The sequence below is a fragment of the Astatotilapia calliptera genome, chromosome 8 (genome assembly GCF_900246225.1).
Source record: "Astatotilapia calliptera chromosome 8, fAstCal1.2, whole genome shotgun sequence".
NCBI lineage: Eukaryota > Metazoa > Chordata > Actinopteri > Cichliformes > Cichlidae > Astatotilapia > Astatotilapia calliptera.
In genome coordinates, this window is record NC_039309.1 from 14,003,605 (window position 1) to 14,031,269 (window position 27,665).

At 42.2% G+C, this 27,665-nt stretch overlaps 2 protein-coding genes across 8 annotated transcripts in view; one reads left to right on the forward strand and one right to left on the reverse strand.

The window, feature by feature from the left end:
- The first annotated feature begins 2,688 nt into the window (after nucleotides 1-2,688).
- On the forward strand, nucleotides 2,689-7,930 carry prr35 (proline rich 35). The gene is made up of 4 exons (XM_026178767.1): nucleotides 2,689-2,767; nucleotides 3,258-3,304; nucleotides 5,241-6,802; nucleotides 6,903-7,930. The coding sequence occupies exons 3-4, from the start codon at nucleotides 5,409-5,411 to the stop codon at nucleotides 7,714-7,716; spliced, it is 2,208 nt and encodes a 735-aa protein (XP_026034552.1). The 5' UTR covers nucleotides 2,689-2,767; nucleotides 3,258-3,304; nucleotides 5,241-5,408; the 3' UTR covers nucleotides 7,717-7,930.
- Nucleotides 7,931-12,404: 4,474 nt separating this feature from the next.
- The window catches only part of LOC113028470 (myosin phosphatase Rho interacting protein), a 53,377-nt gene continuing 38,116 nt past the window's right edge, over nucleotides 12,405-27,665 (reverse strand). For 4 of the 7 annotated variants that reach the window (XM_026178761.1, XM_026178763.1, XM_026178764.1 and 1 more), the window contains 13 exons: nucleotides 27,478-27,587; nucleotides 27,292-27,330; nucleotides 24,308-25,043; nucleotides 23,188-23,304; nucleotides 18,741-22,442; nucleotides 16,759-16,906; nucleotides 16,564-16,669; nucleotides 16,193-16,352; nucleotides 15,999-16,106; nucleotides 15,829-15,915; nucleotides 15,597-15,759; nucleotides 15,102-15,187; nucleotides 12,405-13,595 (listed from right to left, as the gene is read on the reverse strand). In XM_026178761.1, the coding sequence (XP_026034546.1) occupies nucleotides 13,524-13,595; nucleotides 15,102-15,187; nucleotides 15,597-15,759; nucleotides 15,829-15,915; nucleotides 15,999-16,106; nucleotides 16,193-16,352; nucleotides 16,564-16,669; nucleotides 16,759-16,906; nucleotides 18,741-22,442; nucleotides 23,188-23,304; nucleotides 24,308-25,043; nucleotides 27,292-27,330; nucleotides 27,478-27,587 (5,634 nt within the window). In that variant the 3' untranslated portion in view covers nucleotides 12,405-13,523. Of the gene's footprint in view, nucleotides 13,596-14,901; nucleotides 14,985-15,101; nucleotides 15,188-15,596; nucleotides 15,760-15,828; nucleotides 15,916-15,998; nucleotides 16,107-16,192; nucleotides 16,353-16,563; nucleotides 16,670-16,758; nucleotides 16,907-18,740; nucleotides 22,443-23,187; nucleotides 23,305-24,307; nucleotides 25,044-27,291; nucleotides 27,331-27,477; nucleotides 27,588-27,665 lie in introns of all 7 variants that reach the window. The other 3 variants (XM_026178762.1, XM_026178766.1, XR_003273237.1) reach the window with 2 other exon arrangements.

Consider the following 27,665-nt stretch of genomic DNA (forward strand, 5'->3'; position numbering starts at 1 on the left):
TTAAGAAAACAAAAAGCAAGAACAAAACGACTAAAAGAATTAATTTCAGACGTTACAGCCTCTGAATCATTTGCAATCTTCAGACTAACAATCAAATGCAGTGCCATACTCAGTACTATATTTCTGAGCAGCACAAGACAAGGCCATGAGCCATTTTAAATTCATATCAAACTGTGGCTCAGTAAGTTCAAAATGCAGCACAATAATTTATTATTGGAAGTCTAATACTTGGAAATAACAGACGACAGAGTGCGGTGACAAAATGTTCCCATTGATTGGTGATTCTGCTGCTGCAAGTTTAGATTGCTAACTGAGTTATCCACAGCTTTACGTGAGAACATTTATACTTGTAACATCTCTTCAGATGAGTGATACTTCTCTGTGAACTGTTAACCTGCAGCCAATCTAACACTTTGAAACATGATCTTCTGGGAAAACATGCAAACTCAACCCTGGCGCACTTACTGTGGTGCCAAACAGGATAACAGTGTCTTTGTTTTTGATATTTGGTCTAATGTTAACTGCAGTTTTGTCACTGTAGTCCAAAAAAAGTTGTTTTTTCCATCTGTGATGATTTATATTTAGCTGTGTGGTTCTGTCATGGGGCCTTCACTCTCTTCCACAAGCATGCATGGACATCACAAGAGAACAGAGCAGCAGTGACGACACAGACACTACACTCCCAAAAGTGCTCATCTGTCTGCTTTTACATACATATAAACTTGAGTGACATCTGATTCTTAATCCATTAGGTTTAATATGATGTCCAAAAACTGCTTCAACTCTTCTAGGAAGGATTTTCACAAGTTTAGGAGTGTTTATGACTCTACTGCACAAGTATTGATGAATTTATTAACAATAGAGTATTACAATCGCCTCGATTTAATTATTCTTACTCTTATATCACACTAGTAAAACACTGAAAGTTTAGACCCTTTGGTAAATAAAAAAAATCCCCTTTTCTGTCCTGTTACCTTTATTCTGAGTAATTTTGCATGCAACATTTATTATACACTCATGCAAAGGTGAAGCATTTAAACCTCTTTTAAAAAAAGAAAGTCAGTGAGATGCTAATAAGACACTGAGTGAAATGAAGAGGAAGGAGACAATTCTCGTTCTGCACATTTGAACTTAACAGGAGAAACTGACACTTTGTCCGAAGTGTTCCTGCAGTTGGAGTGAAATGCTTCCTTACTCTCTGGGAAAAAACAAGAAAAAACCCTGACATCTGCTCCCACGTGGCCACACTAAGAAGTGAGGGATCTTTGTTTCTCCTGCTTCTCTTCCTTCTCTAGTTCCTCCTCGTGTCACAGTGCACTCCTGTCGTTCCTCCTGATTTACCAGACATCCTCTTTCCCCTGCTGTCACATTTGGTACAGATGGTTAGGCTCTATGGAGTGGCCTGTCAGTCTCCATTTGGCCGTCTCTGTGTGACAGCAGGCCCGATGGCTCGTGAAGGGCCCCCGACTTTCCCGGCACACGGACACTGACATTTCTCAAAGGGGCTTGCGTGCATGCTTCCCACCCAGCCCGAAGAGAGAAATGAAGAACCTGAAGTCGACCCAAAGCCCGCCACAGGCTACGAGAGTCAGGGATGGATGGAGGAGGGAGAATGAAAAAGGGGTGAAGAGAGGAGACTGAGAAACTGGGATTAGATTTAGGAGAGGAGTGAGAATGTCCGCGTTTACATGCACAGACATGAATTCGAAGCTGTAAAAGCTCTTGAAAAGGTTTGAGCCGGCAGTATTTGTGCATATCCAAAAACCTGTTGATAACCAGCTCCTGTAGAAGTGGAGACTTTTGAGGTGAGAATGCAAACTGGTGGACAAACCTGACCCAAAACAGGCAAATCTAAATGTACTGTATACATGCCCAGAGGCTGCTCTGAAAACTCAAATCATGTCAGCATATCTCTCACCTGGAAAATACTGCAAACATCCTACTCTGGAATACATAAAAGGAGTACACTGTGTACACGGCTTTTATTAAACTGGGAATATGTGCACGCAAGCGTCATGTCTAAGTCACTGTTTGTGGATGAGATGCTGTAGCTCACACCACCCGTTCCCCGACACGCTGCACTGATCATCCTCAGCACAGGTTCCTTAAAAGAAGCTGGTGATGGAGGTAAAGACGGGTGATGCGGAAACAGCCACTAACCACTCCACAATACACACCTTTACCTCCACTGTGGACTTTAATGCTTAGTATACACAAGATAAGATGAAAAGAAGGAATATTTTCTGGTAACTTTTGATTATTAAAAATTAAAGGCTTATAATTAAAACCACAGATATTAGAATCAAGGAAGCTTAAACAATGTTTAAGTAAAAAGCCTAAAAATAGTTCATTCATAAGAGCTTTTTCTCATAATCCAACATAATAAAATACTGAATATCCAGAGTCAGCCTTAGAAGTCAGTCTTCTTAGTATTACGTATCAGTTATGGAGGATTTAACCCCCTCTGTCCTCTGTTATGTTGTAACAAGAAGCCATCACTAACCTAACCTTTGCCAGCATTGTGTAAATTGTTATATTGCATTCTGACTGCAAGGTGGAGACCACACTTGACAATCCAGAGAGGTGGAGAGGGGGGAAGCAAACAGGGTGGAGAGGGGGGGGGAAGCTGCTGTATTGTAGCGCCTCGGGGTAATGCTCCCAGTCAATATATATCTCCACACTCGCTCCTGCGCTCCCATTTGAGCGGGACGCGCTGCCCTGCCGCTGCAGAGGAGTGACAGACAGCCACACCGGGACCTCACTTTAGGTATGAATGAATACGTTTCCTCCTTTCCTTTAAGAAGCAAGGTTTGTTTGTGAAGGCTGAGCGATATTTTAGAGGGAAGTTAAGCAGAGGCCTGTTTAAATGCTGCTTTTGTTTGCAGGGCAGAAATGTTTGATGCTGTTTTATGTCCTGCTGCATGCCTTTGTTTTTTTTTAATTTTGAAAAAAGTGAGCTTTGATGTCATTATTTATAGATTTAATTAAACTACATTACTATTTTGATTTAAAATGAGAATCTTTTATATATATGTATGTATTTTAATATTACTGGATAGATACATTTCTGTGGTGTTATAATGAATTATTGTCAGCTTATTTTAATTCATCATTTTAATTTCTATTAAATTTGGTTAAAAAATTAAATGCAAATATATCAATATTACTTGATTTGTAAATTTACAGAAATTCATGTTTTTTTTTTAAATCATAGAAGAAAGTCAACATAAAAATTTTCTTGTCTTCTTTTTTTTTAGAACTTTTTCTCAGAGGGAGTGACAGCTCACCCGGGCTATCATCTTAGGTAAAGTATTAAACTTAATGAATTTATTAAACACGAGAGCTTAAAAATAATTTCCCCTGCAGTCTTTGCGTGCATCGACTTCCTGTGCATTAAAAAAATAACCAAGTCCCTTTCTGCTGTCAGCGGTGTGGTTGCTGTAGCATGTAACTTGTCAAAGCTTTTAGTGTGGTGAGCCTCCTTAATTGCAACAATAGATGTTCAAGCTGTTAAGCTTGTTTGATCATAGTCCCTAAAAGCTTAAAACAAGACCACAGGGTTCAGATATGGGCAGCGGGGGGGCCAAAGAGCGCAGTCAGTGAGAGGAGAGCGGATAGCGGTGACCAGAAGAGGGGGGAAAAAAAAAAAATCTACTGTAAAAATGATTTTTATTGATTGGCTCGCAGCAGCAGCTGTTAGACTCCATTATGAGCCCAAAGCTCAGGTCAGACCCCCGGGGCGGACAAGTGAGCCAGTCAAATGGTCATCCACTAACGGGCCAGTTCTGGGGGTCCAGTTGGGAAAGTGGTGAGCAGCAGCCATCCTTTGTTAGCTTTCGTCTCATGGTCTCACAGATGATGATCCACGCCGTCACCTGTGTTTGCTTGGCTCTCCTTTGTTTCTAGTCTTGGAAGAGATCCGTGCATTAAAGAAAAAAAAGAGTTGGTGAAGTTTCTTTTTTCCCTCAGCATGGACCCTGAACTTTACGTAGACTTTCATCTTTGAGAGTCCCGAGGAAAAAACGGCAAAATAAAAGCCCCCAAAGCAGAGTGTTTTAAACTGAGCACTAGCCTGCTTGCATCTTCTTTTTCACTGCAGGCTTCACCCAATGGCTTCGCTCGCAGTACAAAGAGATCACAAAGTTTCTGCAATTTCACAGATGGGGAAAAAATGTTTTTGAATTTATCTGAAAGGATTGGAATGAAGTGGTGTTAATTAAACTAAATTTTGAACTAATGAAATAACAAAAGATGAAGAGGAGCAAAAAAAGAGAGAGTGGAATAAGTGAAAAAAATATTCTACAGGGACTATTTGTTCTTAAATCCAAAAGACAAGCCTGCTTAACACATGCAGAAGAAAATTAAAAATAAAATTAATCAATAAATCTGCCTGTTTATTCATAAAACAAAGCATAATGTTTAAAAGTAGTGTAAAAGCTCAGTAATAATATTTAAAGGTGCTCAGGTTTAAAGGTTTTGTTGGCTTCTTTTGTAAGACATGTCTAACTGTAAATAAATATATGTATATTTTGATATTTTCGAATCAGAAGGAAATTCAATTCAATTAAATGCTACCTATTATAATCCCTGCTAATATTGCCTAACAAGTATGACCCCAGTCTAAATGTAGAGCTGGTAAGTCGAGGCAGTGGAACCTATGCACCGTGTCCTGACCCAGATCCCAGTCCTGGCACTAATGACGCCCTATAGGCATGATGCCAGGCTCTCATTAGGAATCGGGCCTCAAACCCCCAACTTCTCTCCTTAGCGTACCAGCACTGTGCAATCCCAGGCATGGCCGTGCGGTGCCTGTAGCCGGCCTTCAAGGGCCTGGCCCCAGAACTCAAGCAGGGCTGTGAATGCTGTGAGACCCCACTGCACAGGTGCAGAGTCCCCCGTGACAGCCCTCTTTGCCCCCAGCCCTGGGCCCTGCTAGTGCCTGGTACTGCACTGGAACTAATGAGTAGTGGCAGGTACAGTGAGAACAGAGCAGCGTGGGCCTCCCTGCAGTTAGGTTAGTGGCAACCCTCGGCTTGGGCAGAAAACAAATGTTCTCTCATAATACACATATGTGCATAATGGCATAAATCACCCTTCAGTGCACGCAGAACTTTACCTCTCATAGTTTGTTTTCTTACAGAAATGAAAACCGCATCCCTCCTTCTGACTCGCAGAGAACAAAACATCATATATACAGTCTGTGCTTTCATTCACGATCCACTCTCTTGTTTATTTCACAGGTACAGCTGCAATTTGACCAAGATGATGCTCTTCTTCATCGCCACCTACTCGCAAAATTAAGGAAAACCTCACAACAAATGAAATGTACTCTGAAGAAATATCTCAAAGTCTAGCTTGAATTGTCAAAATTTAAATCACACGCTCTTTAGAAATATCAAGACTCAACCATGTCCAAGGATGACACCTGCAAAGTCACGTCAGCCAGCAAACACAAGGAGCGCAAGCCGAAGAAGCCTCACTACATCCCCCGACCGTGGGGCAAACCCTACAACTACAAGTGCTTCCAGTGCCCCTTCACCTGCATGGAGAAGTCTCACCTGTACAACCATATGAAGTACAGCCTGTGCAAGAACTCTCTGTCCCTGCTTATAGAGTCAGATTGGCCGTATAAAAAGGGCAACATCCTGCACCCAGAGCAGCTCCGGCCCTTTCAGCAGGCCCATGGCCTGCACGCTCCCGGAAAGGATGAGCTAGAGCAGGTGATTCGCACTGAGGAAAGGCAGGGTCAGAGGAGGTCTGCAGAGGAGGATGGCGAGGGCAGAGACAGCCAGGGACCAGAAGATGAAGAAGGACGAGGAGAGGGGGTAGAGATCGCTGGGCTGATCAAAGAAAGCTCCGGTGATAGCGACAGAGGTGAAGCAGCAGAAAGCACTAGGAAGAAAACAAAACAGCCAGATTCAGAGCTCGATGACATGCTCTCTCTCGAAGATCAGTTTTTACGAGCCCGCTCTGTGGAGGTAGAGGCCCAACTGAGACATTATAAGCTATCAAAGACATGCCTAACAGCTCCCGGGTTACTGTCGGAGCAGTGGCGGCTGCTGGCATCCAGCCACACTAAAGCCAAAGCTGAAGGTCCTCAGCCTCGAGTAAATAATTCAATCCCCTGTTACCCCCCACCACCAAACCTGGTGGATTACCAGGACCCCACTGGGCTTAACCTTTCAGTGCTTGGGGTAGGTTATCCTATCAGCCCTGGCCTTTTCTCCTACATGAACTCAGCTATTCCCACCGCAGCCTCCGGTGTCACAGCCCAGACCCACGCACAGCTCGCCCAGCTCCCCTTCCTGGCCTCGGCCGCTCAGCTGATACACCCAGCCTCCAGCGCACACGCAGATCGAACTCTCATCCCCCCTCGACTATACTACCCCTTCCTGTGCGAGCACACATTCGGACAGGCATCCAGTCAGACCGACACCAGCAAGCCTCTCAAGACATCAACAAACACTCTAGAAGCAAGTCCTCTGTCCAGTTTCCAGCCCAAAGTCAATCTGTGGAAAGTGCCTGCTGTGAGGCCGGGATCTACCATCACTCCCGCTGGCTGGGTGTCACCTCAGAGAGACTCCCCTGATCAGGGCTACAGGCTGGGGGATAAACTGCAGGCTGCAGCCAAGGAAGGCAGAGCAAGCTGGGGTCTGAAGAGGGCAGGAGCTCCTTTAAGAAACCAAGAGGCCCCTGCGGAGAAGAAGCCAAACTTGGGCTTGACTTTAGACCTTCTGAAAAATATTCAAACTGCATCGACTCTTAATGTGGGGACAGACAAACTTCTCTTCTCTTCGGACAGGTAAACAGCTCAGAACTGTTTTTGTAATAAAATTGGTAGTAGTTGTGGTGTAGACCTCTTAGGAGTATTTATTTAACTCTTTTCTTTCACTCTTTCTTAGTTTGCAGGATGCTCATGTTCAAGGTCGGCCCACTGAGCTGTGGTACAACGATCCTCTCACCAGCCCCACCAGCGAAACATCTTCTCTCTCAACCTGTGGAAGACCCAACAGCCAGGACTCAGCTGCCGCCAGGACAATCGGGGCGTCTGAGTCAGTCGCTGCTCTGCTCGGTGACCTCTCCAAGGCGCTGCAGGAGTACCACGAGGCCGAGCGCAAAATCTCCCACCTAGAGAAGGAAGACCTTCCTGCCCAGAGACATCTCTGGGAGCACCTTAACAAAATCCGCAGCGAGCTTTCTCACATTCACCAGGCTTTGGAGCGAACAGCTCGGCAGAGCGATGGGCCTCTCGACCTGTCAGTAAAGAGGGACTCGACGGAGTCGATTGGCGATCAGAGCAGGAGGGAAGATGGGGGTCTTAAGGAAAACGCAACTGAGACAGAGGAGGAGGACGAGGAGCTCATAGAGAGAAGAGAGGACGAGGAGGACGAGAGCGCGAGGAAGGTGATAAGGGCTTCACTTGAGAGTCGTAAACAGTCGCTGGACATGCTGATCAAGATGAGTCAGGCGTCAGTGGTGAACACAGAGGTCCTGTCTCCTGGTGGCCTTGGCCTGAGGCCCAGTCCTGCTGAGGCTCTGTGGGCAAGCAGAACCACCAAGTGTGAGGCCGACTCCAGCGTCCTGCTCTGCCCCGACGGCCGATCAGTAGTGTTCACCGACATCTCCTCCTCTGCCAAACCCCCAAAGAGACCCCCATCCATACAGCGACTCGAAACCCACTGTCCTCCAAGCCCTTTAACAGCTACCGACAACTGAAACTCTGCTTGTTCCTCTGGCTGTAATATAACAGAACCCATCCAGCGGTTCACGTGTAGTTTTGTTTTTGGTTACTGGCATGCCTCAGACTTTCATCAGCTGGAAAAAAAAAAAAGTCGCTGTGTTTCTCAGTTGTTCACAGAAACATTTTGCATCGTATAAAGTAAACAGAGAATGACTGAAAAATCTGGAGGATTTTTTTTCTGATACACTAAAGGACGTTTAGACATTTTAAAAATGTTACATCAGCATTTTTTTTTTTTTTTTTTTTTTTTTTAACAGGCGAATTTAAACAATTGTGCACATTAATGATCATGACAAGAGATAATCCTCTGAGCTGATTTGTAAATATTGTACTGAAAATAAATGTAATTAATGTAAAATGTTTTAAAGGCTAATGTTTTTATATGGATGATGTCGTGTTGGGCTGAAAATAAAATGGATTACACACACAAACACATCCATTCTTTTCAAAAACAGAGCAAAATAGGGGTTAAGACACATAAAATAATGAAAAATGGGAAGATTTTAATCAATATTTGCAAAGAAAAGGTACTAATTTGAACATTTTGCTGCACGGTGAGCAATCACAAAGCCAAATGCTATCATTGTAGTCTTTATCGATAGAAAGAAAAACAGGGGAGAAAAAAAAAGACAAATAGATCCAAAGAGGCACCGTGACCTGAATTTGCCTACGTTGTCCTAAAGGTGAAGCAGCTCCTAAAGCCAAAGCCCATCGGCTGGGTTACCTGTGCGACTACTAAGGTTGGCTGCGGGGCCGACCTCCACATAAACTAAACTTGAGACCTGTCTCCCCCGAGGACTGACGCAGAGAGCAGGGCTGCCCCACGTCTTTTAGCCCCGTCACCACCATCACACTCCAGACGCAGCAGCAAAGGTCAGCTGCCACGACCAGAAGAGCCACCGCTCGATGTTCGACCTCAAGAGGTCAGGCCAAAAATGACTGTCCGCTCATTTTAACAGCAAATTCAACATTTAGTCCCTGCAATATCACACGTTTTTTTTCCTGCTAAAGAAAGAACAATAAGCTTTGAATTTATGTTTTCATTTTCTGCAACAGACAGCCGACCCGCCCGGCCTTCACCCTATGGCAGCTGGGAAAGGTGGCTGAAGTGGATAAGCAGAAGGCGATGGGTGCATGGAAACTGTATGATTTGTCATTGCACTAACTAACAAGATGAAAAACAACAGTCCTCTTCTTCTATCTATTTTAGGTCTTATTCTTATAATTAGAATAGAATAGTTTTTTATTGTTGTTATACATATAAAGAAATTTAGACTAGATTTATATCTCTCCTATGAACATCAGAAAAAAAACAAATAGTTAAAGAAATCCCCATAAATACATAATAATAATAATAATAATAATAATAATAATAATGAATAGATTATTAAACCAGAGGCAATGATTATATAGGGTCGAATGAAGGTGCTGAAAGTCTTTATCAGTGCAAGGTAGTTTGTATTACTAAGAGTAGTAGAAGGAGAAAATGAAAGAATAATATAAATCTTTCATTTGTAGATTTTCTCCTTGGCTGGAAAAAAAAATCCCTTTAATTTACAGAAAATTTCTGCAAAAGCATCCAGAAAAAAAATCCACCCCTGTGAAATTAAATAATCTGGATGCTTCTTAGAAAAACATGCGTCTGTGGCCTGTTTGGGTGTTTTTTCTTTCTTGTTTCGGGAACAGTAAGAGCCAAGATGATAGCGCCCTCAAGTGGACAAAGCCAGATGAGCATCCCTGGGGTTAGTGCTGACAATACAAAGGAAAACAACACGAATGACAGAAACGACAGAAACTCACCGGGGTGATCTTTTGCACGACGTGGGTTATATTTCCTCAGACATCAGCCACAAGATAAAAGTGCGTTACCATCATCACAGATCAGCCACTGACTACATCACTGACTAGTTTGTACGTGACAACAAGAATGCAAAGAAAAGCTCTCTCATAGTGATGAACATCCGTTCGTGTTTAGCTGTTGGAGCCAATAAAGCTTGCTGCACCTTCAGATTTCTCAGGCCTGACCTCACTGCAGTCTTGAAGCAGCTGTGATGTCAAGATGCTGTGAGCTGTTGTGCTTCTGCTCAGCACCTCAGCCTGCTGTACTCTTGGCTTTAAATGCCCAGACAGAAGTCCTGTGGTGGCAAAACCGTGACTCTGTTAACCTCTGTGATCTTGTTAGCATCCTCCCTGATAACAAACTACAATCAACTTGTAGAAGAACAAGATCAGAGATCCCAGGTGAATCGCTTAGGCTGAAACACCTGGAGCAGAGCTAGAACCAGTTAGTTTCTCTAAAAGGTGGAGAATTCAGAGACCTGGACATCCTGGATGTTCTAAACCAACAACATCTCACACATCCACCACGATGCAAGTGCTCACCTATGAACCCTCCTTCTGATCCTTCCTGTGGTTCAGAAACTTGATTTGTCTCTCAACATGCTCAAGTCATTCAGCTGTGAAGAGGTTGGAGGTTCTTCAACTCTTAGGTATCTCAATCTCTTAGTAAATAACATCCAGAAGTTCTCCTGGGGCTTTTTTCTTTGTTTATGAAGAAATCTCTGTAAAATAATAAGTATATGTATGTGTAGCTCATGCAATGTTGCATTTCTTTGTTTTTGTAGCATCTCTTGCACTTTAAGTTTTGTCTGAATCTAATTTGAAACCGGTTAACTTGAAAAGGATCCAAGTTATCTGAACCCAACTCCAGGTTCGTGGAACGTAATCCCTGGAAGTGGTTATTATTCCGGATGCAAATCTTGGAGATGTGGCTCAGTTGTCACTGGGTAAGGGGAACACACTCAGGCTAAATCCCACCAGTACTATGTTTGAGGGTTCTCAAAACCCTGAATCGAAATAATCTCACCGCTCATCAGGACATATTCAAAGGCCTGCATAACCTCCCGGTTTTATTTAGCTTTGATAAGAACAAAATCCACAACACTGACCATAAGTGGTTCATCCCTCTGAAGAGACTGGTGCCAGTTTATTTTTCAAGTTGCAGATGAGTCAAAAGCATTCAGTGCCCTCACCCAGCTCCACCCACAGCTCAGCCTGCTGAACCAAGCAACCAAGAGGTCTCTCAGTAAACTGTTGAAGATAACAGAGCTCAGCCTCCGATTAAACATCCTCGACTTTATTGAACAAGGCTCCTTCCAGGACCTAGAAAATCTAAGGTAGTCAATATTCTCTGCTTTTCTGTTCACCTTTGCTCACTACTCATTCAACAAATAAATCAGTTTACCCACTACATACCTAGACTGAAGTGGGTCTGAGTTTAGACATCTGACCAGCTTTGTTCTGTACAGCAGCCGCCTCCAGGCACTGGTAGCACAGAACATCCTGACTGTTGTGATACTGACTCTGGGCATTTAGGGACGTAGACATGGTCAAGAAAACCTCGTGAGCATCAGAGTGGGAAAAAGAAGTGATTTAAGTGACTCTGAATGTGGCATGGCTGTTGGTGGCAGACAGGCTGAGGTTCCCAACAAACATCTCTTCAGAGACTGAAAACGAGAAACTATCAGTGAGCTCTGAGTAAAAATACCTTCTTGATGCCAAATATCAGAATGGTAATACTGAAGACTGGAAAGCAATATTTTCTCAGGAAATGTGGGACTCCTTAGAACCAACTGAGCATCATTTAAGCAACACAGCTTACCCGAGTACCGTTACTGACCATGTCCATCCCTTTATGACCACAGTGTACCTATCTGAGTAACGCACTATGGCACAAAGCTCAAAGTGTTCTGTACTCAAAAGGCCTCCAGTCAGCAGATGTCAATCTAATAGAGCACCTTTGGGATGTCACCATGGAAACTGTGTGAAGCCTTCATGTTAATATGGACCAAAATCTCAGAGGAACATTTCCAGCACATTGTTGAATCTACAAAAGAATTAAAGGCAGCTCTGAAGGCAATCAGTGAGTCCAACCTGGTACTGGAAAGGTGGACTTATTCAAGTGTCCAGTGAGTAGGTCCTTCCACCACAGACTCTGTTTTGAAGGAAGGAAGGTTCAGGGCTGAAGCAATCAGCATCATGGGCTCATCTGGTTAGAATAAGAAAAAGCAGCCATCTGATTCAGAATTATTCACAGGGTTCTCCTTTTATTCTCAACTCAAATCAATAAGGCAAAGAAGGAAGGAAAGAAAGACACACATGGACTGCTCTCTCTAAAAAGGACATAAAGTATGATTTAAGTAACTCAAAATGATACATGAACTCAGGAGACTCAAAGAGAAACTCACCTCAGCTGCCGCCCCATGTGGGAGTGAAGAAAGAGTGAGGGGTAGGTGAGTGCAGTCCTTATATACTGTGTGACATATAATGTGTGACAGGTGAGTGCAATTAAGGCCAAGCACCACACCCAATCAAAGGTGAGGAAAAGAAACAAGGTGCATCTGGTGAAGTGAATGTGCTAGAAGGTGAGCCTTTACAACAGACTCACACCTTACAGCTAAATAATAAATTAACGAAGAATTGTGTAAGGAATGGGTGCACAAACCGCTGAATCCCAAGTCTGTAAAAAGAAAAATACAAGCCACAGATTTTTTAAACACTTCATTTATTTGACGTTATACATTCAAATTAAAATAAAAAATATTCATATATATTTCTTATAGAGCTAGAGAGCAAGGTACAAGTTTAAAACAAAACACAGAAGTCTTCCGTGTGGCATATATTTATATACACAAGGCGTGGTTTGAATACTATACAGTGTGTATCCATAGCTGCACAGGTTTCATGGATGTCTATATTCTTCACTCAGTTTGAGGCACGACTAGATTTCAGTAAGAGGTCAGGGACTGGGCCAAGTGCTTCAAGACTGCCGCTTACAGTAAAACATCTCAATCTCAGCATCTCAACAGTAGGACTTGCAAAGCAAAGCTTATAATTGTCTAGAGCGCCACACTAAAGCAAAGAGTAGGAAAAGGAGGCAACGTGATCATGCAAATCCAAAAAACAGGTTCAGGTTTAAGGAGATGATAATTCTCACACTGAAGCAAACACAAAGTCAGAATTTAAGATATTTGAAATAAATTCCTGTATCGCTAACAAATCACGGCTGGTCACCTAATGCGACGCGAGTCAGCATGTTTGGTTGCACTGCAATAAATCGACTGGAAGTCACTACACCAATTCTGAGACGAATAAAAACAAGCCTCCTCAAGTAGTCAAAAGGTAAGTGCAATCTCACCCCCCCCCCACTTCCACACACAGACACACCGTTTTATAAAACACTCATACATCATACCAAGGTAAGCATCACATTGTTTTCCAATATCAATCAAATAGTACAGCAGATGCCCCAACAATAATAGCAAACCATAGTCTACATGTGTCCAGTAGTTATGTACAGGAGAACTGGTGCAACATTAAGCACGTTAAAAATTATTAGATATAGACACTATTACAATAATAAAATACAGCAGATACTTAATTCAATATTGGGATATATTTATATTTATATATTATTCATATTATGTATTGCTGTCAGTTTTGGCATTTTGGAGGATCAACAGAAAAGCTGTAATCGAATCTCTCTCACAGCGCGTTTGACACGACTCCAACTTGGCCTGATCGTAAGTGTATGTACTTTAAGAATTAAAATAAGAGACAAGATCGAGCTAAAACATGAAAGAGGCTTAGAACAGATAGATTAAAGTCCTTGATCTCAGATGCCACCCCAACATCTTCAGCCCATGATGGCACGGCAAGCGTAAAAAAAAAAAAGAACAATAAAGAAAAAAATAAGAATAAAAAAAGCAAAAAACTTTTCAGGTTAAATCTTTCTGGAATCTTTTGCCTCAAAAAGCTTCATGCGCTCCTGCACGGTGAGTCCCTCTTTCAGGCTCTGTTAAAGACAAACAAAGTCATTTACTGTTATGAGGCAATAATGCGCATGTGGGCAGAAAAGAGCGAACACACAAACACACACAGACGCAAAGGAAAAAAAACCCACAAAGTCAGAAACAACAAAACAGTCACAGCTTCTAATCCCAGATGTGTTCTGCTCGACACACTTTAATTTAAAAGGTTAAAACACACGACGTACAGGAAAAATATAAATGGATATGGTCATGCCACATAAATGCAGTACAGAGAAAAAGTCTTGAGCCGGCCCTTATTTATTTATATTCTGCTTGGAAAAATGATATCACCACCTTTACTCTGCAACACAGCTCAAACTTTTAGCCAAGCTTTCCTCTGTTTTCTTTAACTAGTCTTCAGGTAAAGTTCTCAGTTAACAATGGCTTCATGAAAGCAAAGTTCTTATGAACCTTCAAATATATCTCATCTGTGTCAGGTCTCGGCTGGATTTTGTCCTTTTTTTGTTCTCTATCCATTTCAATCACATTTAAGGACTCGCTGCACACCAAGCTGAGACAGTTTCTCTTATTGACGTAAGAATATTTGTTATGCCTGTCCAACTATGTTATCTTGGCATTTGTTGGGCTTTTAACTAAAGAAATAGCAAAAACACATTTTTTTCAAGTTATGTGTAAACCAAACTGGTTAAATCCTTGAGTTAGGTGCCTTCTTTTGTACTTTAATGATTCAAGTCAGTGTTGAGTGGCTTAAAAACAGGAAAACACTCATCTGAAAATAGTCAGGAACTGGGGACAAGGACCCAGAAAGCCTGAAAAATTATTGGTCAAGACCACAATATAATTAAACAACTGAACATCTGGCTCCTCGGAAGCAAAATGAAGACATGAGGAGGTGACTCAAGACTTTTGCACAGTACCGTAAGAGTATGCACAACACCAAAACAGAGGATTCAAACAGCCACAAACAAAAAACTGTTAATGTAAAAAACATTTTTAAATAAAGAAAAACGACACAGAACAAAAACAAAAGACAGTTGGGAGTCCTCACAGTGAGCACCCAGCACAGCTCAGTACTTCATTGATGTGAAAGCGCTACAGTTTCTTTTCATCTTTTAACCGTTTCTGCAGTCGCAGGAGGAGAGGACTCTAACTAAAAATCTTTTGATGAGTAACACCCTCACACCTCTGATATTCAGCTGAAATATCATATTTCGATTGCTCACGGTGGAGCCAAAAGAAAGAGTTTGGGGTCAGAGGGGAGATGAAATCATGCATAGTTAGGTAGGTAGGCATGGAGGGCATGCTGTTTGTCTATCACATTATACCTACAGCATATGTTGGGGCGGGGGTTGGGAGGGGATCACCCCACAATGGGAGTGTCAGCTATCCCATGAGACCTGCTCGGTGACAGACTGACGGATAAAACAGACAGATGAAACACTTGAAGCACTTCCAGTAAAACATGACCTCTGACTGACTCTGAACACGTTTCTACCACAGAAGCAACAAACGACACGGCAAACACTCACCTTTGACCTTAAACCTCGTGAATGCCTGGAGCTCGCCGACTGTTCTTTTTTCATGAAATCTGGGTTACTTTTGGACTTCATGATATCTAAAAACACAATAAAGACCCTATTATTAACAGTGGTGATGCTTCTTCAAAAAATATATAACCGACAGCATCTGTTCGCATTTAAGTGGTAATCTTAAAAATTTTTCCCTAACTTTACCAAGAGGAAGACGCATCTTTCTCAGGAAGGATAAAGATAGCAAAACAATGTTAAAAACATTTCGAGGATTGAAGGCATTTTTTCCCAGTTCAAACCAACAGCAATCCAAAAAGAGACAATCCCCGGGTGGCACTAAAGGTGGCTGGTTGGATAGTTGTAACATATTTATAATAAACACAGCTTTGCTCAGCATTTGGTTGTTGCCATGTTAGTAGACTTCACGGATATCTGGATATAAATGGGAACTAAAAAGAACAAAGATTAAAGTCAAATTGAGCATTTTCTACTCACCATATCCAGATGTAACTGTTCCATCGACAGTCCTCTCACCTAAAGCTTCTGTGGCAATGAGCAACTTCTCCTTCAGTTTGCTGATGTCGCAGTCTGCTTTTGCTTTTACAATGCTGAGTTCTGTGTAGATGTCCTTATATTTGTCTGTGGCATATTTCTTGTCCTGGTAAAATGATCGGGGATGAATATACGGCCTCAGATTTTTAAATCACTCTCAGGGAGATGTGCTTACCCTTAAAGCAGACTGTAGCTCGTCTTTCAGAGAGTGGATTTCTTGTTTGAGATACTGGATCTCCGACTCCTTTATTCGTAACAATACCTACAAGACAGGGAGAGGCACTTGGGGTGTAGATCAACATGAGTTGAGCGTCTGTGTGTGTGTGTGTGTTCGTTTAAACATACCTCCAGTTCATACACATCTTTGCCCTGGGAAAGTGATGAGTGAGCGGTTTCCCCACTAAAACAGGAGCGCATCCGAGAGATCTCTACAGTCAGCCGGTTATTTAATTCCTGTTAGAAAAATGGAGACGTATTCAAACCTGTGGACAAAAACAGGTTTGTATTCACAGTACGTGTGCAGGATTGCGGAGTCTGACCTGGTTGTGTGCATTTAGTTCCTGGTTCTCTCTCTGACACTGCCTGAGGGCCTGCCTCTCGGCCTCCAGCGCCTGAGCCAGGTGAGCGTTCTCTAGACATTTCTGAGAGTACTGCTCTGACAGCACCTCCAGTTCTCTCTGGATGGACTGCAGCTCCTCCCTACACAGTCAGATAATCAGTGTCAACATGCATTTGTGTTTTTCACAGCGCAGAAGCTTCTTTCATCATATAATAAAACTGTTTTTCCCCCAAAAGCAACTGCAAGACATCAGTACAGTTTTTAGGCCCCAGTCAAGATTAAATGTTGACACCCAACTGATATAGTAAATACACTGGATGCAAAGTTTAGGTTTCCCCTTGTAAAACATACTCGTATTGTAAGCGTAGTTCATCAATGTCAGAGTTCAGTCCGCTTATTTGGGAGCGCTGGGTTTTTTCCAGTTCCTCCTTGTGCGCATTCTTCATAGCTTCAATAGCTACATTAAAAAACAGAGCACATATATCAAGTCACTGTATGACAGTCATCAAAGCACAGCAGCTACGAGCGATGAGACCCTTTCTTTACCAGCAATCGTGGCAGCCGTCTCCTCAGCCAATAGCCTCTCTCGCTCTTCCATGAGCTTGGAAATCTCCCTCTGATGCTGCCTCTGGAGGTCTTCGATCACCTTCTGGTGTGTCTCCTCCATTGCGGCAAAGCCACGCTCACATGTGGCCTAGTGGAAGAAAAAGTCAACAATCTGTCGTTGCGAAAAGAATTATGCATTCACTGCAGCTACATTTTTATTTTTGACTACAGATTTAGTAAATTATCTATAACTCACTCGACTACATGCAAAAATCAGTGATAGAGGCCATGCAAGACTTTTAGAAGTAGAAATTGTCTATGTTAGTAACAGAGCGAGTAAAGCAGAGATTCTAGGCCAGCCAAGCTGCAGTTTATACTGATAGACTCTTACTCTGATAGGCTACTTTATTCTGAAAGTGGGAAATGGTGTGATTACTGATGCCCAAATGAGTATTTAAAGTAAACTGAAATACAATTTGTGTCAGAAAGGACTCAAGACAACCTGCTATTGGTTGCTTTGCTTCTTTGTTTGAAACAAAAAAGGATGTCCCCAGCTGATCAGCAGGATTTGAAGAATACCGAAAGATCAGAACCTTCCTGAGACAACAAACCCATAGTTTATATCTATATGTCTGTATAGATTGAGATAGATATAAAAACATTTTAGAAACATAATTCTAAAATTTTATCAATTTAACAGTCTTGTATAGGCTATTAGTATAATTAACAGACTAGTTCTATTAGTCTATTAATTAGCAACACTTTCATTAGCAGAGACTGTATATAAAAGATGGACGACCTACTGATGTCATTCATCGAGCAAGCTTTTGAAGCTCCGACTCAGATGGCCAACAAGATTTTTAACTTACATAAAAAATACAATAAGGTCCTGTTGTATTCAATATGCTGAGGCCATTAACTCATTACGAATGTGTTTCCTGAGGACTTCTATATGTAAACCAAAGTCGTCGCCTCCTGCTGTTCATTGGAAATATTGCACATTTAAGACACTTCATCAGTTTTAAAACCTAAAGCAGCAGCGTCAAACATAAGGCCCAAAGGCCAGAATTGGCCCAGCAATCTGCCTCACTGGATGGCTTTGGAAAATATGAAAGAGTACATACATTTTGGACTTTTAGCTGCATATTCATAAGTGTCACAGCTCATCAGTGATAAAAGCCTGCCTTTGGCCATTCATACCATACCAAAGTAATTAAGTAATAGCCAAAGAATTAAATGACAGAAAAAATTCTCCCTCCTCCATCTACTATAGACATTTATGTTTGTTTTTTGTTGTATTTTTTATTTTTTTACACTGAAGCAACTATTTTATAAAGACACAATTTTCCGTACCATTAAAAACTTTCTGCTTTACAATTACAGGGGAGTCTGGGTAATGAGCTACCAGAACTTTGTGTCATTTTACACATTTATTTCTTACAACTTCAGCCCAAAGAGTTGTGCTGAAAGATTTCTTTCTTTTAACACAGCAGCTTTTCTATATGATGTAAAAGAACAGACAAATTGTGGAAAATATGCTTATTTTACTTATATAAAGATATCTCAGGGATATTAAATGTGTAGTTAAACTTCTTTACACTGACATAAAGGGAAGTTTCATTGGTCCAGTTCGTTAGAGATCTAAGGGGTTTGGCCTAGAGCCTATTTCCATGCTTTATATACAGTCTACAGTTACCACGGTGGTTATGATTTATCACCTAGGAGTTCAGGACATCCTTTAAAGCTCCAGTTACAATCATGCTACAGCCCACAGATGATGTAACTGTTCAATTTAAACATGTTTCACTCGTCTCAAATCACACCATTTCCCAATTCCTAATCCTCAGTTACTCGAATCACCAGTTACTGAGGATTAGAAATCAAAGAATCAAAGTTAATTCTTCTTTGGCTATAATAACTACTGATCTCTCTCCCTTTAAAAGGGTTTATTCACTAAAATGGTAAAATGAAAGAGCAAAAACCTTGAGGCTTTCAAAGTCTCTCTGGTATTTCTCTCTCAGGCTGGCCACATCTCCTTCAAGGTGTTTGTTCTCCAGTTCGTCCCTCATATTATTCATCTGAGTCTCCAGTTCTTGAATGCGGTCTTTCAGAACCACCATGGAGTCGACCTCTGATATGTGCTGTACATCGTCCCCTTTTCCCTGCTCTTCCTCTTCCATTGGCGTAGCGGCCTCCTCATAAGGAGGTGGCTGTGAGACCTCAGGGTTTTGATCGTAAGATCGGTGATCTTTGAGACTCTGAATGTTCTCCACATACTCTGAACGTAACTTTTCGATGTTGTCCTTGTGGATATGCTGGAGCTCGCAAACCCTCATTTCAAACTGCTCCTCGAGCTTCCTCACATGACTCTCGTGCCTCTCCTCCATTGTGTCCATGTCTGCTAGCAGAACCTCTAACTTTTGTTGACTGTCAGCTGCTGCTTCCATGAGGGCCAGCTCTGTTGAGGCACAGCCTTGTTCTGCTCGGCTCAGCTCCCTTTGATGCTTCTGCTTCAGGTCTTCCGTCTCTTTCTGAAACTCTTTCTCTAAGAAGACCACTTGCTGCTGCGAGAGCTGATTCACACGTTTGCTAATCTCACTCTTAAGTGTCTGATTTTCCTTCTGGAGAGATTCCACCATTTGCTTGAAGTTCCGGCGCTCCTCTTGTAAAGACTCTTCATATTTTTCTTGGATTGCTGTGACACTGCGTGCATGCTGCTGCACGAGATCATCCATAGTTTGACTGGTCTGTTTACAATAGCCTAAATCTTGTTCATGCATGGCCCGTAACCTACATGCCACATATGCCACTTGAGCCTGGGTGAGGGCTTCACGCATACAAAGAGAGGTACTTGTGAAAATATGTGAAGTTTGGTGTCCTAGAAGAGATCGGATCATTTTAGACAGTCCGGGATTGCTTTCGCCACTTTCTAGTTCTTGGGCATACTTGTGGAGGATCGCTGCTTGTCTTTGAAGTTCATTAGCCAGGCTTTCATGAGCATTTTGCAGTGATTCAACAGAGTCAATGCCACAAGAGGGCATTTCACCAGCCAAGTGTCTGTCTACGATTTCCTCAGCCAAGTCTCTAGCTTCTTCTATTTCGATCTGCTCCATGTACGGAGCAAGCTCGGGAGGGTGAATGTCCGCCAGCTTTTGTTTGTTGAATCCAAAGTTGTTTTTGACTTCTTTTATGACAGTTTTCAAATCAGGCCTTTTAGAGGCTTCAATAATTGCTTTCAAAGCCATTTCCCTTTCATAGAGGTTTTTATGAGCTACAGCTAGCTCCCTTTTAAGTATTTTGAATTTCTCCTCATAGCAAAGCTTAAGATTTTGAATTGAGTAGGCCAATTCTGCTTTAATGAAGTTGTTGAAGGCAACTTTGGCATCAACATCTACATCATCTAATACACCACCCTCTTTGGATTTAGCAACATCCGTCTCTGCTTTCTCAAGTTCTTTCCAGAACCCACTTTCTAAAATCAGCTTCCTGGTCAAGACATCGGCATAAACTACAGCCAAGCAATCTTTGTCACTCCTTTTAATGTGCTCAATGTCCTCCCAGATCTCAGTAAGAGCCTGCAGGAGGTCAGACTTTGACGTTTGTATTAACAAAGCCATCTTGTTCAAAACCATCGCCTCAAAGGACAAAGTTTTGGCAAAAAGGTGCATTGCCTCTTTATCTACAGTCTCTGGGGTTTGATTTGGATGGAAAGCTGGTGATTGCTCTTCCAACATCTTTTGTCCCCGTTGAAGGTACAGCGATGCATTGAACAAATCCTTCTCTATCTCACACAATGAGTGCAGCTGTGTATCTGTTTCATGTGAGCCACTGAGAATAGCCCTAACTTTTTCTCGACCATTTTCCACACATACAAGGGCATTGGTACAATGCTTAATGCCAGCACTACTCTGTATACCACTTGCATCACTAGTCTCTTTCTCTGGGCAAGAATCCTTTTCGCCGATCTTTAAATCTATATCGGACAAGTCCTCTGCTTGGGTGGATCGTTGCCTATCCAGATTTTGTGTTAGGTTTCTTAGCTTATCTTCTGTGGCGAGCAGTTTTGTTTCAAGAGCATGTATGATAGAGATAAACTTCTCTGGGTCATTAGCATGTGGGGCTGTGAAGTCAGGAGTAGCTGTTCCTTCAGTTAACTCAATGTCTTCAGCTACATCCTGATTCATTTTTTGACTAGTGTCCAGGACCTCGATATTGACATATTTTTGACACTGAATACTCGAAAAACGTATCCTTGGTCTCTTAGCTTGAGACTCCTTATCGTCTGGGGAGCTCTCTGTTGTGGATGTATTGTCTAAAGAAAGCTCTGCGTTTGATAACGAGGAGGGTGATGTTCTTTCCTCCTCACTCTGTTCTGGGATTTGCTGCCTTTCCATGTGTAGATTAGCATACCCCAGCTGTAGGGCATTGAGGTGCTGCTCCAGCTCTGCAATGCGGTCCTCTGCAACCACAAGCTTGGCTTGCAGATCCTTCTCAGCATTACAAGGCTCAACTTTGTCCAAGAGGCTTTGAGTCATTTGACAGAGAAGCTCCTCCTTGGCTTGCAGCTTCAGCTCAGTTTCCTCTAAGCTGTTGCCAAGTGCAGTCATTTTAATAAGTGCTTCTTTTAGGTCCTCCTCCTTGCGTTCCATCAGTCTCTCGTACATCTCCTTAGTCTGCCGGACCTCCTCCTCTTTTTCTCTAAGGAACTGGCTCATTTTCTGAAACTCTTGGGTAGCCCTCTCATATGAATGCTCCAAGGTGTAGTAATCTGCTTCTTCTGTTTCCAGGCGAGAGCGAAGCTTGTTCACTTCACGGTCTGCTTCAGCAATCTGGTTGATGAGTTCCTGACAACGACACGTAAGATGTCCTTTTTCTTCTTCCAGTCTACGGACACTTTCCTTCAGTGACTCAACCATGTCAGCCTTTTGAGCCAGCTCTTCTTGCAACTTCAGCATTTCCTGCTTGCATTCTGTACCTCCTGAGGCCCGCCTACCCCTTAACAAGGCCTCTACCTGCTGCTCAGCCTCAAACAGCCTGTCCTCTACTTTCTTGTGTGCAGTTTCAGCTTCAGCTAATCTTTTGCACAGATTCTGTCTCTCTCTTTCATGACTCTCTTGCATGCTATGCTGTTCCTGCTTAAGGCGCTCGTCTTTCAGCGCCTGACCCTCTTCTGTAGCAGTTAGTCGAGCAGTCACTTCTTGCAGCTTCTCCTGCAACCTCTGTATCTCCCTCACGTGGTCTCGCTGCAGTGCCTGCTGGCGCTCCAGCTGCCTGAGGGCCTGGTTTCTCTCCAGGAGGTTAGCTTCTACTTCACGGAGTCTGTCTTCACTGTCCTTCAGCTGGGCTCGTAGGGTAGCCTCACTATGACTGTATTCTTCTTCGTGTTCTTTTGAGCGCTCCTGCTCTAGCCTGAGCTCATTCCGCATCCGGGCCACAGCCTGTTCACTTGCTAAAATTTCCGCCATTGCAGATGCAAGTTTAGACTGCAAAGCCTGAATATCGGACTCGTGGCGCTCTACGGCATCCTGGGCTTCGGTGTAGCTTCTCTTCAATGTCCGGATCTGTTGCTGTGCAAGGTCCTGCTTGCGCTTCTGGGACTCCAGTTCACCCTGTAAATCTTGATTAAGCCTGTGCAAGTGTTGCCATGGCACTCTGTGCGGTGAAGACGTAGGAGGTGTTGCGCTCTTGAAAAGATTGATGAGATAGTTTCATTAATATCATCACGTTACTTTCCCCTCTACTAAATACAGAGAGCCACATCTCGGGGATAACCAGGAAGAAAATAACTTCACTTTTTTTTAGGAAAGTAAATTTTCCCTCAAGCTTCTACTGTGCTTTTTCAGAGGTGACTTGAAAACAGAAAGGTTTAGATGAAGTCACCTTCAAACACCTCCCCCCCCCCAAAAAAACAATTAACCAAAAAATGGGTGATCAATATGGTGATTTAAAAGAATACAACATGACCAAACATAATGTGATTTCATGGTATGACCTAAAAGTGTTTAATGTAAAAAAAAAAAAAGAAAGAAAGAAAGAAAAAAAGAAAAGAGGCATTAATCACACACTTATTCAGAAACACAAAGCATGCAGAAATCAAGCTGCGAAAGGACACATGCAGAGGGAAAAAGCACAGCGTGAGGCTTATTGATCCTCTTTCTTACCTTGAGCACATCAGATCAAATCAGTTACTTTCCCATGAGATGTGAAACTCCATCAAAAAACAGTTAGTGAAAATCTCATGCTAAGAAAACCACAACCACGCATAGCAATATCAGAGAATAAGCACCCACACACCTGTTAGTACAGTACATACTTTCACTTTGCAATTCTTAACACCGCTCTACCACAACATTTCTTTAAGTTAATTCATGTTGTGGTATCAATTTAAAAGAAAAATAAGGTTGCGGGATATATAAAGAGTGCAGCTACCTGCAGTACATAGCCCTCCCTGGCACTTTGCTCTCTCACTAGCGCATTTTCTAGTTGCTCCTTTAAGAGGTTGTTCTGCTTCTGCAGTTGGTCCAGCTCCTTCTGCTTCTGTCCCAACTGTCAAGAGAGGCAAAGAGGTAATGAACAAATAGCACAGGGTGTTGTTATAAAATAAATATAACCAAAAAATATATATAACTGAAAACATTTGGACAGTTCAGCATTTTTTACCTTTTTAGGTTGACAATTCTTTTTAATAAAAGTATTATAATACTTTTTTAATGGAATAAAGGAGATCATATACAGTATAGCATTTCTCATCACCAGGTGGCTTACCAAGTGCAACACGTAAAACAACATGCAAGGCTGGAATGAATTCCTTCAATTAGCCTGATCACACCAAACAAATTTGCTTAAAAATGAATGATAAAAAACACACAGTAGGAACAGCTTAACAAATGGATGGAGGCAGGAAAAAACTTCTTGTTTTGATGTAGCTGCTCATTTCTGTGACAGCAAACCATAAAATGTTGCACAACAGCAACTGCAGCATGATCCATTTCAAGGCATGACATGCAGAGACTCAGCAAATAACCAAATCCACTCCTAAAAAGTAATTCCTACCCCATGAACAAACAGGCAAGTAGCCAAATATTTAAATATTATTTCCTCTGATTAATCATCTTTGATGGTCTACGAGTGCAAAGATCTCAGAAAAGATAGAAAAATATTAAAAATGTCATTTCTGAAGCCTTCTAAAACTGTGGATACATTTCAAGTGTAGGGTAAGATAGTACTATATAGTACTGATGTCAAATTAAAGCTGAGACTTTAATGTTGTGTCCAGTATGAAACTTCCTATTGAATCTGAAAATGAAAAAAATCTCAAGAACTAGACATGCCTAATTGTCCAAAAACAAACCATTTAATTTTATTTATATGGCATCAAATCACAACTGTCACCTCAAAGCACTTTAAATTGACCCTGCAATAATACAGAGAAAGCCCCAACAATGAGACGACCCCGACATGAGCAAGCAGCTGTTGACAGTGTGAAGGAAAAAACAGGTTCAGGGTGAGGAGAAATCTTAATGATATAACCCACGCTGGTTACGCTCACCTCTTTGTCTAGCAGAGCAGCAAGCTCATGCGCTGGCAGTCTCTCAGAGTTTCCTAAGGCAGTGGTGATCGGTACTTGCTTCTCTTCCCTTAATGGTGTTGTCTCCACTTGATGCCATCGCTGCTCAATCTCATCCTGAACATCTGAGCTTCTGCTGTCTTTGTCTTCACTGGCTGGACTAATGGCAGCAGGGTGATCCACTTCCATCTTTCCTTGCTCTTGGATTCCAGGTGTTGGTTGCTGTACTGGTGATGTAGCATTTAGCGTTGAAATCACCGTTACAGTAACAGTATTTGGTGTGCGAGCTGTACTGCTAGTTCCCCCATTAACGTTCTCCTTTTCTGCTTCTTCTGTAATTGAAGGTGGGTGAGCAGCTGATGCAGATGAGGTTTGGAGGGAGGAAGAAGAGACCGGAGATGACGCCAAGGAGGAGGGAGAAGAGGAGGCAGAACAGTAGGAGGAGGTTGTGGAGAACGATGAGCTGAGGTCAACTGTGTCTGCTCGTTCTTTTACGGGCTTTTCCTTCCGTTCCATTTTGAACTCAGTCCAGTCGAAAGTTTTTGAGCGGCCCTCTCGTCTGCGCTCACGAACTCTGCTTTTGCGTGGCTCAGAGGCAGGGGCAGAGGCATTGTTACCAGATGGCTGCCTCTGCCCATCAGACTTAGGGATTTCTGGATTATGGCTTGGATCAGGGTCCAACATCACCTGAGATTTTATCTTCTCATCAGGGAGTGATCTGAACAAACCAAAGCACAAAAAAACAAAACATATATAAAGTCAATTCAAAGATAACTGGATGAACTTCTGCATTCGAATTTGCTCAAGCTGCTGTTACATAAAGCTTTGCTGGACAAAACAACAACATAAGATTTCAGGTTTTCTAGCTTCGATTAACTGTGCATTCCAGGGTTTCTGCAGGGCCCAATGAGGTAAACCGTGACATTTAACTACCCGATTCACAAACAAACCACCAAAAATATAAAAACATGTTTAAAAATTTGATCTAAATCCAAGTCTGAGGGCGTCTTCTCACCTATGGTTCTTTTACTGTGATCTGAATTTGTAAACGTGTAGCTTTTCCACATGAAACACTGGGTTTGTTTTCACGCGGAAAAATAATCTAAGTGAACTCTAAGCAAACCAAAATGTGTCACTACAAACGTCGTGAGAATGTTCAGTCTGCTCACTGGCCAAATGTATCTGGGGCAGGAACAACAAAACTAAATACACAAAAGAGGTCCTGTGTCAGAAAACTGAGAATTTACGTTAGCCCGTACAGACCTTCGCACATCTACAGTACCTTCCTGCATTAGCATACGTTGGTACGGGACATTGTTTTGTTAGCTCAACCTTGTAACGTACACCTTGTAGTCGGCTTGGATCGGGGTGGGAACACGTTCACACCATAAATGAACTGATCTGGAGTTTGTTTGGAATCGTACCGAGACCACCTCCTCCAACTGGGTCTTTTTGCAGTTGTTTTGGTCTGCACCCGAGACTACTGTATTCACACCAATTTAAATGGACACAGCAGGTGTTAAAACACCCTAAACCCAATTACATTGACTGACCCCATTTCTGCTGTAGGTTTCTTCCTGTTAAAAGTGAGTTTTTCCTTCCCGCTGTTGCCAAGTGCTTACTCATAGGGGTTTGTCTAGTTGTGGGGTTTTCTCTGTATTATTGTAGTGTCTTTACCCTAAAATATAAAGCACCTTGAGGCAACTGTTGTTGTGTTTTGGTGCTATATAACCGCAACTGAAATGAGTCGTGGACTAAAAGCCACAACAATCCAGTTTCTGTTAAACTAACCTCAATTGTAAATTCATTGTGTCATAAATAATTTTAACAGGAAAAAACTAAACCAGAAAGTCAGCGATGTGGTAGCACCAAAGTTTATTGACTACAGTTTGTAAAATGACAAATATAATCCTGACTTTGAGCAAAGTTTGGGTAAATCTCAGCAGGTGATCATGTGCGTGATTTAGACTAAAATCTGACCAATATTTTAAAAGTAGCAGCTATTCTTGTGAATTCTGGATAGAGGGATAACTGACACCTTGTCATGGCATAAGCCAATCAGTCCATCGGCTAGATAAGTGAATAAAATAAAGAGTAACAGAAGAGGGAATGCAGTAAATACTGAGTCTGTTGGTTTGCAACATTTACTGACATCCGATTAGCAAAAATGAAAGCAGAAATGCCAACTAACAATAGTCTGGTTTTCTTTGTGAAAAATTATTAGGTCTTGTTAGTGACAAAGGAAGTTGCTTTAACTTTAAAGACCAGCAGATACCCCATTTTAAACAATAAAATGCATGTCAAAGCATTAAACACCAAAAACATTTATAAAGACACACAGTGCGGCTAAAAGCAACTTGATCTGATGTAAGCCTGATGACGGGTTCCTGCCTTTAGCTCTTTAACAGTGGCTTAATATGAATATGTGCAGTAAACTGCTCACTAATGTGCACTGCTTTAAAGGGCAGGGTGACCTGATGGAACAATCCTTTTTAACCGTGTTGTGTGGCGTCCTCAAGGAGGGAAAGAGCTCAAGAACATATAACATGTCATATGTGCAACTTCAGCATTTGATATGTGAAAGATAATCTCCAGCTTTGCTATGAAAAGTACAAAAATAAATGCTTACGTAGTTACAGAGCTCTTGTTTTGAGGTGGACATTTATACTCAGCCCAAAGCTTAGTTATTTTGAGCTTTTGGTGTTGTTGTGGCACCATTTCCAACAGTTAGTGGACCATCACATTACAGGCATGACTGACACTGGCCTGTGGTGTTGGGCAGATTATTCAAGTATGTAGATGTGATTGCAGTGTGGGTCTCTACAGTAGCACAACTAACTGGGAGACATTACTCAATAATCACATGACACATGGTTGGATGACAAAAACGGTGGGGCTGACATTGCTGAGCAAGAACATCAACATTGGGGGGGTGGGGGAGATATTTTACACACAAGCACTCCAACCTGGGCTTCAGAACCGATAGTTTCAGAGGGATGTTTTTCCTGGAAAGCAGGTTGAAAATACAGGTTGAAGAGGAAGAAAAAGAAGGAAACAGAAGGTGAGGAGGAAATAGGAATTCAGATAAATAAAACAAAAAAAGCAGCTGTTATATCTGCCAGTGGTGAGGGTTAATCCTCAGTGGGTATTACCGGGTGACATCGGGGGCGATAGTGGGTCGCACGTTCTTCATGATCGCCTGAATCCAGTTACGACGGATTCCAGAGGTCATCGCTGACAGGGTGCACGCTCCTTCTTTACACTGAAAACAGAGGCAGAGCATTTAACTGACTCACTCAGAAGCCACACATTTCAAAGAATTATGCTCTAAAAGTACTTT

What these genes read in the sequence shown, in the direction of transcription:
- prr35 (XM_026178767.1), top strand. Translation starts at nt 5,409, where the DNA reads ATGTCCAAGGATGACACCTGCAAAGTCACGTCAGCCAGCAAACACAAG. An exon ending in CTTCTCTTCTCTTCGGACAG is followed by an intron (nt 6,803 to 6,902) that starts GTAAACAGCTCA and finishes ACTCTTTCTTAG; the next exon opens with TTTGCAGGATGCTCATGTTC.